General features: G+C 44.7%; 2 protein-coding genes and 1 pseudogene across 2 annotated transcripts in view; 1 reads left to right on the top strand and 2 right to left on the bottom strand.

The window, feature by feature from the left end:
* Positions 1-234: 234 nt before the first annotated feature.
* Positions 235-4,477, bottom strand: mRpL12 (mitochondrial ribosomal protein L12). Its single transcript, XM_075701274.1, has 5 exons — positions 4,292-4,477; positions 3,978-4,143; positions 3,627-3,701; positions 1,254-1,385; positions 235-553 (listed from the first exon to the last, which is right to left on the bottom strand). The coding sequence occupies exons 1-5, from the start codon at positions 4,372-4,374 to the stop codon at positions 437-439; spliced, it is 573 nt and encodes a 190-aa protein (XP_075557389.1). The 5' UTR covers positions 4,375-4,477; the 3' UTR covers positions 235-436.
* Positions 2,326-2,500, bottom strand: LOC142591768 (U2 spliceosomal RNA; annotated as a pseudogene).
* Positions 4,478-4,641: 164 nt separating the features above from the next.
* Positions 4,642-13,776, top strand: part of TBC1D16 (TBC1 domain family member 16) — a 29,624-nt gene continuing 20,489 nt past the window's right edge. The window contains exons 1-7 of the mRNA XM_075701269.1: positions 4,642-4,920; positions 7,771-7,994; positions 9,903-10,123; positions 10,918-11,261; positions 11,833-12,044; positions 12,520-12,727; positions 13,332-13,526. Of these exons, the coding sequence (XP_075557384.1) occupies positions 7,791-7,994; positions 9,903-10,123; positions 10,918-11,261; positions 11,833-12,044; positions 12,520-12,727; positions 13,332-13,526 (1,384 nt within the window). The 5' untranslated portion in view covers positions 4,642-4,920; positions 7,771-7,790. The remainder of the gene's footprint in view (positions 4,921-7,770; positions 7,995-9,902; positions 10,124-10,917; positions 11,262-11,832; positions 12,045-12,519; positions 12,728-13,331; positions 13,527-13,776) is intronic.

The raw sequence follows: 13,776 nt of genomic DNA, 5'->3' as shown, positions 1-13,776 counted from the left end.
TTTGAAACCTACCAGTCACACCAGTGAGCAGTTAAATTGCGAAGGGTTTAACAAAAGGTTGCCTTATCAGGTGTCACAGTGAGAAGTCAAAACATCATTTACTTGCCAAATGAACGAGGCAGAGAGATAGGTAAAGTAGTTGCAGATTAACATTTTGGGATACTTACATGTTCTTGGTGAAGGACATGTCAGTCATTCTGTTTATACCAGTTCAGGGTCATAAGGCAAAACAAGAAACATATGAATTATTTTATTTCTATGCTATACAGGCACCTTAGATGGGGGCACAAAACAAATGTGTATGAAAAAAAAAATGCCCAGTTTCAGTGATAGTACTTGTGTCTCTGGACAATGTTTAAGGTTGCGACACATCTCCCTTCAAAAAACTGTACAGTTCCTACACAGCGTCGTGTGATGCACTGGTCATGTCATCTCCTCAGATGATCTCGCACGTTCCGCCAGCCATCTCAATACTTGCTTTTAGCTTCTCTGCCTCGTCTTTTGCCAAGTCTGCTTTTACGACCTGGGGCACACTCTCCACAAACTTCTTGGCCTGGAAATGCAATGTTCTATGTTAAGCAAAAGAAACATAGAAAAACCTGGGCACAGTCAGCCCAGTAAACAATTTATAAGAATCTTAGAGATGGATGCATCCCTTTTCATCTATCAGCAGTGTATGACATCTACTGGCATCAGCCAGTTCATCAAGATCCCTTGGTGGCATGTCTACGTAACAAAAACATCACTGTCTCTAGTATGCACCAATTATATTGCCTTTGCTGAAGTCATACATTGAGGTATGCTATGAATTGTTGAATAAGCACACCAAATGGCAACACATTTCTGCAAAGTATATTATATGGTGGGCTCCCATCAAGAACTACGCTATAAAAAAGTTTATGCTCTTTGAGGCACCTCTTGTCCTCAAGCAATAATCGCATTTATCTTGCATGCTTTTCATATATTTAATGCTATGCGCCCGGAGCTTCCAGGTGATGAACGGCATGCACGTTATCAATGTGACAGCATTTTAAACAGGAAAGTAGCGAGCGTAGAGTTTTCAGTAAAGGAAACACAAGCAAGACAGACAACGATTATTGTTAGGGGACGAGATGTGCTCAAAATGGCACAAACTTTTTTTTAGAATGTATGAACCAACAAAATCTGTTTGAGGAGTCTATCTTAACACAAGTGATATACAGAAAAGAATCTGCAATGTTCAAGGCAATTTTAACACTAAATGGTAGAGTTACCTGCACAAGGTTGATGCCCTCCATGAGGTTCTTCATCTCCTTGATGAGCTGGATCTTCTTTGCATCGTCGAACTTGACCAACTTCACTGTGAATGACGTCTGCACCTTAGCTATTTTGTCACCTTCGTCCTCCTGCATGTCATAGGAAAACGTTGAAACCAAGATATAAAAGAACACAACAGTAACATGCATGGATGTTCAAGAACAAAAGATGAAACAAGAACTAGTGAGCGCTACATAGGAAGGGATTCAAATTTGACTTGATGACACACACGAGATGAAAAAGTACAAGAATTCTATACTAAGCAGATTGAAAGTCCAACCAGAAAGGATGCAGCTACCCGGCAACATTTGGGAACAATAAATTTAACTGGAAAAAAAGATACTATGACAGGCCTCACATGGCGGGTTTTTCTGGTTTGAAGGTCTAAAGCTCCCCAAATGTGTCAACAACAGTTCTATGGATGTATGTTCACGGTGGCTCTGTCTAAGTCACTGGCAACTGATACTGCAAACTCAAAATAGTGTTTCAGTGTGCAGAAATTCAGCTCGCAGGCTGTTTCTAAAAGGAAAAAAAAAGAAAGACAAGTTTGCTGTCAGTGGAAAAGGGAGAGTTACTGTGGACCTGTCTGTCAGAAAACATTCTGGTAGACAGTAGCTGTCTACAACAGCGGGTAATACAGTACAACTAAAAAGTCAAGAAAAAAAAAAAAAACCGGCAGACTGTTCGTCGCTTAACTGGATTGACTTATGAAGCAAGCTCAGGTATGCATTGGCAAATGGTACCATTAACGTGCACGTTATTGCTTATCAGTCGTCACATTTAATGCATGTTGATGAACTTGCACTAGCAAGGTGCACAAGCTGAAGCACCTTGGCCAAGTCTCGTGTTTGTTGCGACACATATTGTAGCTTAATCAAACATGCACTCAGTGGACATCTGCTGCCTCAGAGATTAAGGTGCACACCATTATGCCTCTTTCTCTTGCTTTTACAGCAAAGCTGTATACGGCTAGGTTCCGGAAAAAAATTGTGTGCGTCTATCGAGCTGTGCAGATCGAGAATTTCTCCCCATACGTGGGCCAATCCCGAAGACAGTGCAATACCAGGCCGACCCGCGGCGGAAGTGAAGCAGGCTTTAAGCACTCCGCCAACTTGCAAAAATAAGTTCAGCTAAGGTCCAAATACAACCCGTCAAATATTAAGCTGATAAGAAGAGATACTACACTTTGACCCGTGTCAGCCATGTCTACGTTTGCACCGCCCTCTCTTTGTCGGCGTTCCAAGCACTTGCATATCTCCTTTCCTTCCGCTCTGCCTTGGTGACGATCCCGTAAGCGTGCTGTCTGCCAGCACCATGAGGCAGAAAGAAATGCGAACCATCCATGTGGCCCCGAACTTGCAACGTTTCACTGGAGCAATAGCCAGGTTTCAGAGGGAGTTTGTGGGGAACCAATTTTGTGTCCCCTATGTTGCGTGTGACCGCTTGTGGCTTTCGAGCGACCTCACAACCATTACTGCAGTGTGGGACGTCGACCAACGCACAATCGCCTTGGCTACGATGAATCAATGTGCGCCCTCGGAGTGCAGTGAGGTGCGTGTCTGTTCTACGTGCCGGGATTCGTTAGTGAAAGGTGTCGTGCCACGTTTTACAACAATAAACGGGTATGTATACCCTTCGGTGCCTAATCATCCTCCGAGGCTCAACATCATGGAGCAGCAACTAGTCGTGCCTCGCTTTCCATTTATGTGCATATGGCGTTTGATGTATGGCAATGGTCAGTTCGCCATTAAGGGGCCCACATACACAGCTTCGCTGGTCATCAACCTTCACAGTGGAATGGCAGTGAATTTCTTTGCGATTAGACGTATGACAAGCAAGTGGCTTCAGACACGCATGCATATGAGTGCAAAAGCATAACTTGTAATTGCAAATAAATGTTTGGGTGACTACACATCTCAGAGGCACATGTGACGCACAACAGGCCTCAAACAGGAAGCTTCACAAAGGAGTGTAAATGGTAACTTGCTACTACAGAAGTAAAAACAGGAATATCGTACAAATGGCTTCAGTGACAACAAGCAGGCTAACAACGCTTCAAGGTGTACACCAAGTGCTGTTCAACAAGTTCACATCTTTGCAATCATAATAGCCACATCTACAAGGTCAGATTACGAAAGTGAGTGACAAGCAACATCGCAATCGTCAGGATGTGAAAGCATATGCTATATGACCTGTCATAATGCTTCTGCAGGTTTCAAGAAGTTCCAGCTTGATTCAATGCGCTCATGTTAATAAGTTGATAACATGCAACACATCGTTATATGCGCATTCACTGAAAAGCGCCACTGTGTTCCTATGACCGTAGTTACCTCCTGTGGTGCAGCAGCCGCTGGTGCTGCCCAAGCTCCAGCCATCATAGGTGTTTCTTGAATGTTAAGTGTTTTCTGTAAGGATTGAACAAAGAAATATATCAATGTTAACACTGTACCCGTACGCAACTACGCTACGTTCGTAACAGCGCATTGATATTTCCATTTTCTTGTTGCACGGTGCATTCCTCGCTCTAACCGTACCGCAACACACGTCATACACTGAAATGGCGTGCAGAGACGCAAACTATCATCTTTCAGGGGGGAAGAAAAATCGAATAGCTTCACGCAAGTGATCGCTTCGTCGTGAGCGGCACGGAATGCGCGGACAGAGCCGCCGGAGCCTCGTACCTTGAGAAGTTCGTTCAAGTCGGCGACTTCCATGAGCGTCAGCTTGGCGATGTCGTCCACTATCCGAGTGATTTTCTCGGGATAATGCCTTTCCTCTGTGCTCGGAGCAGGCTGTGCTAGCGCCTCCGTGCTGTACTTTACGGTGGATACGGCAGGCGTCGTGCATCTGAAATCGAAAGGCGACACGAAACTCATGAATTCTCCACACCTCCGCGAAAGAAAATGCGGATGCGTAGAATGCGTGCTCCATCGTCGGCGCAAGAAAACCATGTGCGCTAGGGCGATCGAGCGATTGCTAGCGACGAGGCGCATACCTTTTGTGAATCGCTCGGACGCAATGTCTTCCCGTCGATAGGACCGACCTACACCTATGTGCGAGGGCAAGTGAAAGAGACATATTTGCTGGTCGTAAGTAAAACAAATTTTACTCGCCGAAACCGATTCTAACCCTCAGGCCGCAAAACACATGCTCCGCTAGCTTACAGAGCAACTCCGCAGCTATAAAAACTGCTCAAGCTAAAACACAACTTTGTTGCAAAATATAGTATATACAAAATTTTTAAAACATTAATTATTTTAGGGTATATTTTTGCGTAGAATGATGCTATGTAGGGTGAAAGCTCTCATTAACAATAATAAATGCGGTCCTGCTATGCGTCTGCTTGTCTGCTACTGCAGTTGTTCGCAGCCATATCTGTTGACGACCAATCGAGATAGGTTGAAAAAAGAAAAGAAAGTAAGCTAGTGCCGCACTCAAAGCACGGGAGAGACGTCTGCGTAGCTCCTCGCATTTGTCTGGCATCAGATCGAAAGAGACGACCACGAGCTCCGAGCTTCGTTCGCCGAGTCGTGATGACGGGCAACGGATTTGTCAACAGCACGGAGTTAAACGACGCCGACCCAATTGGAGGAGGTGCCCATGTTCGCCGTCTCACTAGCAGATGTGAGTGTGTTTCTGGCATCGTATGAAACCCTTTCGACGTCCTTTCATTTTCTGTCGTCTCTCTATGGTGCACCAATCGCGCGAAAGGCGTCCAGACCAGGCGTTGTAGTTCCGGCGACCAACTGTTGCAGCCGATGTATCCGCAGTTGGACGATACGCTCGTCTAGAATGCACACAGCTGGCGTTCGCCGATGGTGCAAGGTTACTTGTCACAAATATCCCGACATTTTGCTTTCTTATGTTCCAGATGCGCGCCAGCATTGCCGATATGAAGTGCATGCAGTTAGCGACAGAACGCCGTTTTCTTACGCTGCGCGGTTTTTAAACGCGACATTTCCGACGCCACTTTCGGACTGGAGATCAGCGCCGTATTTGATAGCACATCGCCTCGTTCTAAGAACACCGCGTCTTGAGGTGGAAATATACGTGGGCGAGATGCTAACTTCAGCATCGAGAACTCTATCAACGTCAATATTGGCCTGTCAAACGCACTGCATATGTTCCGTGCTTCGATCGCGTGGCGAAGCTGTTATTTGCATATCTTGCCCTCTTGTCGACATTGGCAGAAGCAAGCCTGGTCTCAGCAGTTCCTCAGTGAAATCTCGTCGGACATATGGCTTAATAGTATCGAATAGCTTAAGTCGTGTACTCGCCAGATCGAAAATAATAGTACAGAAAACAGAAGAGTGTAGCCGTTCGTGTGGCAAACATGAACGTCCAAAGTAAAAAGCGTACGCTTCAACGCAAAAACGCTTCATTACCACCAGCTGTTGAGTTGTTATCTCTTTCCTATCATGTGGCCACCATACATCAATGCCGCCGCACCCTGGAAACAGTCGAAGCATAGGCAAACTGAACTTATCTTTTGTTAATGGCCTCTAGCGATTGTAGGCAAGAGACTTGATGTTTTTTACAATTTACCATCACAATATGTTATGGTTATAATAGTACTTGCAGACATGTGTTTGCTGTCTTCACCGTGGCTACAGGAGTAATTATTCTCAACAAATCTCATCTGTCTCTGTAATGCCTTAAATTTTATTGTAGGTGCCATGTCACACAATGTAGTCATGTAGACAAAGCCATATCGTGGCATTTGCATGTACTGCATCAGTGCGAGGACATGTTTGATGCATGCTTTTGTACACTGGTCAGCTGCCACATATTTTGATTCACTATGGGCTTTGTCCTCGGCACATTCCGTTTAGTAGTCTGCAGTGGGTGTTCCGCACCTGCGACCCCTTGGCCGCTCGGTTAAAAAATGGGTCAGGCCATTGAAATGCTTTCTCGCTCCTTTTGTTTCTGATCACATTGCACCTCCTATATTCTTTGTTTAGTCTCAATCTAACCTTCCGACATTAGACTGTAAAGCTGCACAGCAAACAGTTGTAGTTGCAAAAAGACATAATTGGCTTATCAATATTGGCTCTTGGATATACAGCACACACACAAAAAAAAAAGCAGGCAGGAAAGGGCCTTATTACGTAGTGATTCTTTTTATTTTCCATTCCTTTTGCCCTTTGCTACAACTGATGCCAAGCCTTTGCTATGACCATTGTTGGCCACTTGCTGCAAAGAGCGATAAAAAATGAATAGAATGGAAGAAAACGTCTCTTTGCGTGATGGCCAAAAGTTTATGTAGCTGAACCTTTCTTCATTGTTGAAAAAACAATGTATGTACTTCTGCTTGCAAACTTTCGGCTTGCTTTATGGAGTGAATGCAAAATTATTGCTTTGTGTCTTGCTTTGAATAAGGATAGCCTGCTGTTCATTTGCTATTGATATTTTTTTTTTTTCAGTCATTGAAATTTTAGAGAATCAAATACAACACTTTGCATTGTCATGTTAGAGTACATTAGCAGGTCTGGTATTTCATACTGAATTCAGTGCAACGAAACATGTGCAACAGGAAGTACTCATGTGCTTCCTGTGCATGGAAGCCTACAGGCCAACCTGTGCGGTTCACTGCAATGCATCCATCACTATGAACATCAGCCAACTTGCCCAGTTAGCAGCTTTGCCCAGGGCCAGTATACACTTTAAGAAAAGTTTGCACATTTTGGGACTTATCTTGCCCACAAAAATAATTGTCACCTGTCTTGCTTACCTTTCCTTTCTCTAACGCTGCAAGCTCTACACTTCCAGGTCACAAACGGCATTCAAATCATCAATGTGGCATTGTATTCTTGGCAAGAAAGTAGCGAGCACACAGTTTTCAAGAAAGGAAACACAAGCAAGGCACATGACGATTAATGTTGCGGAACAAGATAAGCCCCAAGGGGTGCAAACACATTTTTATGAGTGTAATTTAGCAATTCCTTTTGTTCGATTCTACGCCTTTCTCATCATCCAAGGTTTGCGGCCAGCTGATCCCATTCATAACGGGCTGAGTGCTTCTCTGACCCTGACGAAGTGTGAAAAAAAAATATATATATATATATATATATATATATATAATTTGAAAAAAAAAATCAATACATTATTTCAGCCCTGTTTTCATTATGTGAATCCTCAATGTTCATGCTCGTTTCTGCCCACAAACAATGTTTATATTTGCAATAAGAAGTCGTTTTCTGCAATTCAGATACTGCAGTAAGACCCGCCGTGGTTGCTCAGTGGCTATGGTGTTGGGCTGCTCAGCACGAGGTCGCGGGATCGAATCCCGGCCACGGCGGCCGCATTTCGATGAAGGCGAAATGCGAAAACACCCGTGTACTTAGATTTAGGTGCACGTTAAAAAACCCCAGGTGGTCGAAATTTCCGGAACCCTCCACTACGCCGTGCCTCATAGTCAGAAAGTGGTTTTGGGCACGTTATACCCCATAATTTAATTTTTTTTTTTTACTGCAGTAAGTGCCAAATGAACAACCATGGCTGCGTTGCACACTCTGTTTCGCCGTGCATCCGACCTCTTTCGGACGAGCTCGGGCATGCCTCAGCAGCTGAAGCCGCCCGCAGCAGACGGGGAGGTGGTCTTCTGCAAGAACAACGTGTGTGTTCATCCCCCGGTGTCATCGAAGAATGGGGTCACCCATCACCCGGGCTACCTCACCATCAAGGTGCACCACGATGAGGTGGGTAGACGATTACGGTACTGTGTGAGAAGCTAGAAGTTGAGATTTTGCATTCCGCAGGGCGTCTTCTGGTGAGGATGCCATGTAAAAGAACATTTGTGTAATCTGGTGGTGGTGGTTTCTTTTCACAGTGACGTACGGCAGGAGAGTGCTTTTTTTTAAAATTGAAATATGGCACCTGAAAGTGTTAAAGAACACATTTGGTTCTTCTGGTGCTGCAGAAGTGCTGCAGAAATGCTGCAGCACTTTTTGAACACAGTAACAAAACATCCCCAATGTGAAAAACAACACTGCTGTGAAAATGCAGGCTGAATAGTACTTCACTGCAGGTGGCAGTGAGCCTGGAAACTCTCATAATAGATTGCTTGCTCTCTCCTGCGTTTTTCGAAGCCCTTGCTCTTTTTACCACCTTCAGCAACATTAGCAATGACATTACAGCAGATGCAGTGTCAGCCATGCGATGATCGTTTATGACCATGAAATGCTCACGCGCCAAAGTTGTTGCATGCATGCACAAACTTCCAGATCTCCTAGGAAACAGGGAAGCTGTTGTTAAAGTGTCCCACCTGTCCTACACCAACCTAGAAGGCTTGCAATTGGTGCGTTGCAGAAAGTAGAAAAAGACAATAGTGACAAGCGGGAAGTTGAACATTACACTCAGTATACCTTCATTCACATAGGGTTCATTTCAACAGTTAACTTGGGAATAAATTTCTTCAAAAGGAATTGCAGTCATCCCAACATGTTGCTGTGGTTTCAAAAGAAGTGCGGGGTCCCTCCCTTTATTGTTTGCGTACATTCAGTTGTGCGCGTTTTTCAAAAAAATTATGCTTTGATGGGTTGAAATTTTGGCACTTGTGTTTCCTCTTCAGGCCTAACTGAGTGTATTTGGCAAACTCTTTTTTCTTTCTCTTTAAAATGAAAACTTGTTTTGAGAGGTGCAAGTTTACTCCAGTTATATGTGCTCAAGTAAACTCCAATACTGGAGTTTGCTGAAGTAAGCATTACCCTACTAATGGAGTAATTTCTAGGAGTAAAAATTACTCCAGCTTGTTAGTATGTTCACTTTTAGTAAATTCAGTAATGTATAGGGGTAATCGTGACTCCAGCAATGGAAGCATAAGCTACACTCTAAGAAAAGTTTGTCTTGTCCCACAACAATAATGCGCGCCTTTCATTTATTTAATGTTGCGAGCCCGATACTTCCAGGTCACGAGTGGCGTACATATTATCAACATGAAATTGCATTCTTGAAAGGAAAGTAGCTGACGCAGAGCTTTCAAGAAAGGAAATTCAAGCAAGGCAGATGATGATTATTCTTGTGGGACAAGATAAGCCCCAAAGGGTGCAAATATTTATAAGGGTGTGGAGTGAACATTTATTAATGGAGTAATATCCATAACTTAACTGCATTGAATGTTACTTTGCTAATGTAATAATGTCCTGGAGTGAACATTTCTTGGGTTTGTCGGTAGTAACACGCTCACTAGTAAGTGTAGTAATGCTCAAGAGTAAACTAGAGTAATCATTACTTTGTCACTAGAATAATATCTCAGATTAAGCTCGAGTGAACATTGCTCTAATTTAAATTAATTTGTGAGAGTAAGCTGAAGAAAATATTGCTCGAGTACTTCAATATGGTGTCCAGGAATTGAATTTTGGGGTGTTACGTGCCAGAACCACGATTTGACTATGAGGCTCGCCGTAAAAAGAGACTCCGAATTAATTTTGACCCCCAGGGGATCTTTAACGTGCCCCCAATGCACGGGACACAGTGGAGTTTTTGCGTTAGTGTCCAGGAGTAAACCGGTGTAAACATTATACACCAGTAGTAATGTCCAGTGGTAAACTGGAGTTAGCGTTACCGTGGCTTATTGTGGTCGCTATGTCAAACCAATGTTCACGCAGGTTCTCGGCCTAAGCCTGCGTCTCAGTTGGATCCCTAACGCATCACTCAAGAAGAATCCTCGCAGCCTTGAGAACCGTACACCATGCAGCTCGCCGTGTCGAAGCCCCAGTGTGTGCACCAGTGTGTGCCCGAGCCCCACCGTACACCACCGGCAATTTCGACGCGGCTCCACCAGTTCTGGGAACCAGCCGGCACCGGATGAAGGCTCCACATGCCATCTGTGAGTGCTTGTAAATAGTGAAAGCTTAGCTCATTGGTAAGGGATTTGATAATTGCTGTAAAAGTGGGCTTCGAAATTGATGGTGTTCTAAAAGAAAAACAGCAATTTGGGTCAGTTGTGGTGAAGAACTGTGTAATCACAAAAGACTGTAAGAAAAAACCTTATGCCATGTAGGAATTGGCTTAACGCAAAGCATCCTGTTTTGCTATAGACTCACTATATGCATTAATAAACCACGCTTTATTCATCCTTTTTTTTTTTTGTTATTCCCCTGCACATTTTGCCGATGTTTGAGTGTAACACCAAAGGTGTTGCAACAACTTGTGTATTATGCCACTGTTATGGAACCATTGAATATCATGCACTCTTATATAGCAGGTCTGTGTGTCTTAAAAATACTTATTAGGCGACATTATACGTATGGGCTTTGTCATAGTTTACTGCTTTATTACAAGGAAGTTCTCATGGGTCCTAACTTGTGGATCAAGATCCTGTACTACAAAGGCCTGTTTCGAGTCGCAAAACTACCGAACCAATCAGTGACAAGAGCAAGACAGTGGAATTTGCTGAAGGTTATTTTGCATGGGGACAACAGTGCTAGTTGACGTAAATGATGGCACCCATTACAAGACACTTCGGCACGCTGACGAGCAGCTTGCACTTGCTGGTGTGAACATCTGCCAGTGTGAGTTGCTTGTTGGTTGCCAGTTGCTGTCGGTCACTCAAACTTTGTTAATCAGTGGTGGGAGCACACTCTACCTCATAAAGGCTGCACGGTGGACTTGTCTTTGCAGGAGTTGTGACCAGCAGAGCATCAGCTCGGCCATCTCTGACATGGGGAGTCCGCCGGAGGAGCAAGGCAGCTTGGACTCTTGGACGGCCAGTGATCAGGCCGAGATGACGGCGTCGACAGCGGGGTCACCACCGGGGCTGCCCCTTGACTCTAGCGATGGTGACCTCTGCGGGGTAGGCACAAGTGCCACCGTTTCCAAAATGCCGAGCTGTGACGACAATGGGAGCGTGTCGGGCGTTGACTGCAACGGATCGTCATCGTCTGCCATTGGACCAGAGGAAGTGACGGCTGCTCTGGAGTCCATGATCAGTGGCCTGAACCAGATAGACACAGCAAGTGATGTCGGTTAGTTATCGTTCTCTGGCATTGACCACATAACTTTCCAGAAGGACTTCCAGAAGAGTGTCATTATAGACAAAGTTGTAGTGAAAGCAGTAATGCTTTCGACCATTTATTTTCGTCGTAGTAACTCAATTGTTGTTCTCCTGGTCCAGCTCTTCTTAACTATTGTGGAGCCCCCCACTATCTATGGCATACCTCGTAGCCCATTGTATAGCTTCAGGACGTTGGGCACCATAATTTAGTTGGATTTTGATTTGCTTCGTTTAATACTGTTGGATCACTATTTACCCAAAATTCAGTGCATGCTTCTCCATTAGTAACAACCATTAAAAGCTACATAACAGGAAAGGCAACATTGTGTTTTCAAATTTTCATTTCAATTAAAGAACAGGTAATTTCTCCTAAACTTTCCTTGGCTTCATTTTCTGTTAGCTTCATGTGGCTCTAATCAATATAGAATTTAGCCCCTTGGTTCGCCTGACTCTTTACATTGAATGCTTGTTCATTGCCACTTGTCTTTGCCAGGCCAACTACATTGAATTGAACCTCTTCTTAAATTTTATTCTCATGACAGGGGCCAGAAATTCCGTGGATTCTAAAACTGTGGCAGTTAAAGAAAGTGCTGCGATGTTGGTGGAAAATGGAGAGAATGTGCCAGCTGCACCTGAGAGAAACGGGACGGCCATATCTGACGCACCGTGGAAAGACGCAGGGGACGTCGGACCGGGTGGCGACACGCCCTACGGCCAGCCGTGGCATTCGGAATGGAATGGCAGCATTGATGACGTAAGCATGCGCAGTCAGCTTACATGCTCTCTGTACTAGTGCACACATTTCATACCCTAAACCTACTCAACGCTCGAGTGGTCACCTGTGATTGTCTGTGTCTAGTTTGTGGTCTATATAGACGGTGTGTAGTTGGCTGAAAAGCAGTTTCAAGTCATGTTTCATGTGCAATCTGTGTTTCATAGATATCACCAAGCGTGCCATATAGTAGTATCGCCATGTTTGTTTGGATGAGCACAATTTGTACAAAATGCATAATGTGTTAAGTGGCAGGACATGTACGACTAGCCATAGAGATGACTATAAAGGTGTGTTGGTTTTAAGGTAGATGTGTGTTCTGTTGTCGTGGGAAGTAACATATACAACTTGTACTGAACACAGAAAGATGTTCCAAGTCATACATTTGAGTAACTTCGCAAGTGAACTTCTATCTGGGCTCATTCGATGGAGACTTGCATTCTGGTGACACGCGCAGCCGTCGAGCAGCCGGGGCAAGCCGCAGCCGGAGTCGCTTCGGAGCATGACCGATTCGGGCATTGCCTCCGGACCGGCCATCATGGTGAGCCGGCATAGTGGCTGCTCCAGCGCCGACCTGGCCACGTGCGAGTCTGGCAGGAGCAGTGGACTGGTCTCGTCGGGCTCATCTGAAGGACCGGACTCCGGCCAGCAGAGTCCTTTCCCGGGTGAGCGCGCCTTTGCGCACTGATCCGACAGCTGTGCCTCATGCATTATTTTTTAGCTAACCCCTTAAATGTCGTTAGACAAACGTTGTGCTACCTTGTAATTTTGACACATAAATAAGTACATGGCTTGAGCAGCTTGCAACCAGCATCTGTCTCTCTTCGAATCTACTTGTGACTTACAGCCAGAGAGTCATTCAGACAGTCACACTGGTTGCAACAATGCGAATATTCACATGCAATACTGGGCTAGGTTTTGCCAGACTAGGAAGTTTTCGTGAACTTAAGTGCCAGCTATTCATGGAAACCAGACCAGCTTTTCTTGGCAGATTCTGTATGTCTGAATTTTCATATGTGGGTAACTTGGAATTATAATAATTTATAACATAAATGTTGCAGCTAGCGCTTTTACAAGCAGTTGACTTGCACCATCATAGACGTTGACAACAATACGGCTATATAAATGTCATAGGAAACGACTTTAATGATCGCAGCATTGCATTTGAGTCGTTTAATCGGACAGAAAAAAGTACAATTGGAGAGGTATTAATTAATGAACATTTCCACCAGGCTTTGTTGTGAACGCTTGCTGTAATGTTTCACATAGGAGAAGACAGTTCAAACCAGCTTCTGGAGCGGCTACGATCTGGCTCGCGCTTCATGCTGGAAGAAGGGACACCCGAGCAGCTCGCGCATGCCCACAACCTGACCTTTCCAGACAACGCCTCTCTGTGCGGACGGAGTCCATCACGGTCATCCATGTCGAGGGAGAGCCCATGTGGGCAGTTCTCTGTCGACTTGGGTAAGTGTATTGCTATGCTTAAACTGTTCTGTGAAATGACTGCGCAACAAGTGACAGAGTGAAAAACAATAACCATAACGTTAAGGGGTGGGAATACAGCGACGTGGATTAGAGAACAAAAGGGGTTGCCAATACTCTTGGTGGCATAAAGAGCTAGAACTGGGGTTGGGGAAACCAATTGCTCGAACACAGTTGAAGATAACTGCCAACTTGTCCCACGCTGGAAAGCTAGAAGAACCTGGCAACATCG

The sequence above is a fragment of the Dermacentor variabilis genome, chromosome 8, assembly GCF_050947875.1.
Source record: "Dermacentor variabilis isolate Ectoservices chromosome 8, ASM5094787v1, whole genome shotgun sequence".
Taxonomy (NCBI): Eukaryota; Metazoa; Arthropoda; class Arachnida; order Ixodida; family Ixodidae; genus Dermacentor; species Dermacentor variabilis.
Note: the sequence above shows the minus strand (reverse complement) of the source record. Positions and strands in the feature narration are given on the sequence as shown.

Coding starts and splice junctions, on each gene's coding strand:
- mRpL12 (XM_075701274.1), bottom strand. CDS start 4,374: ATGTCTCTTTCACTTGCCCTCGCACATAGGTGTAGGTCGGTCCTATCG. Junction 4,144..4,291: donor GTCCGAGCGATTCACAAAAG/GTATGCGCCTCG, acceptor TTTCGATTTCAG/ATGCACGACGCCTGCCGTAT. Junction 1,386..3,626: donor CGGCTGCTGCACCACAGGAG/GTAACTACGGTC, acceptor TATGACATGCAG/GAGGACGAAGGTGACAAAAT.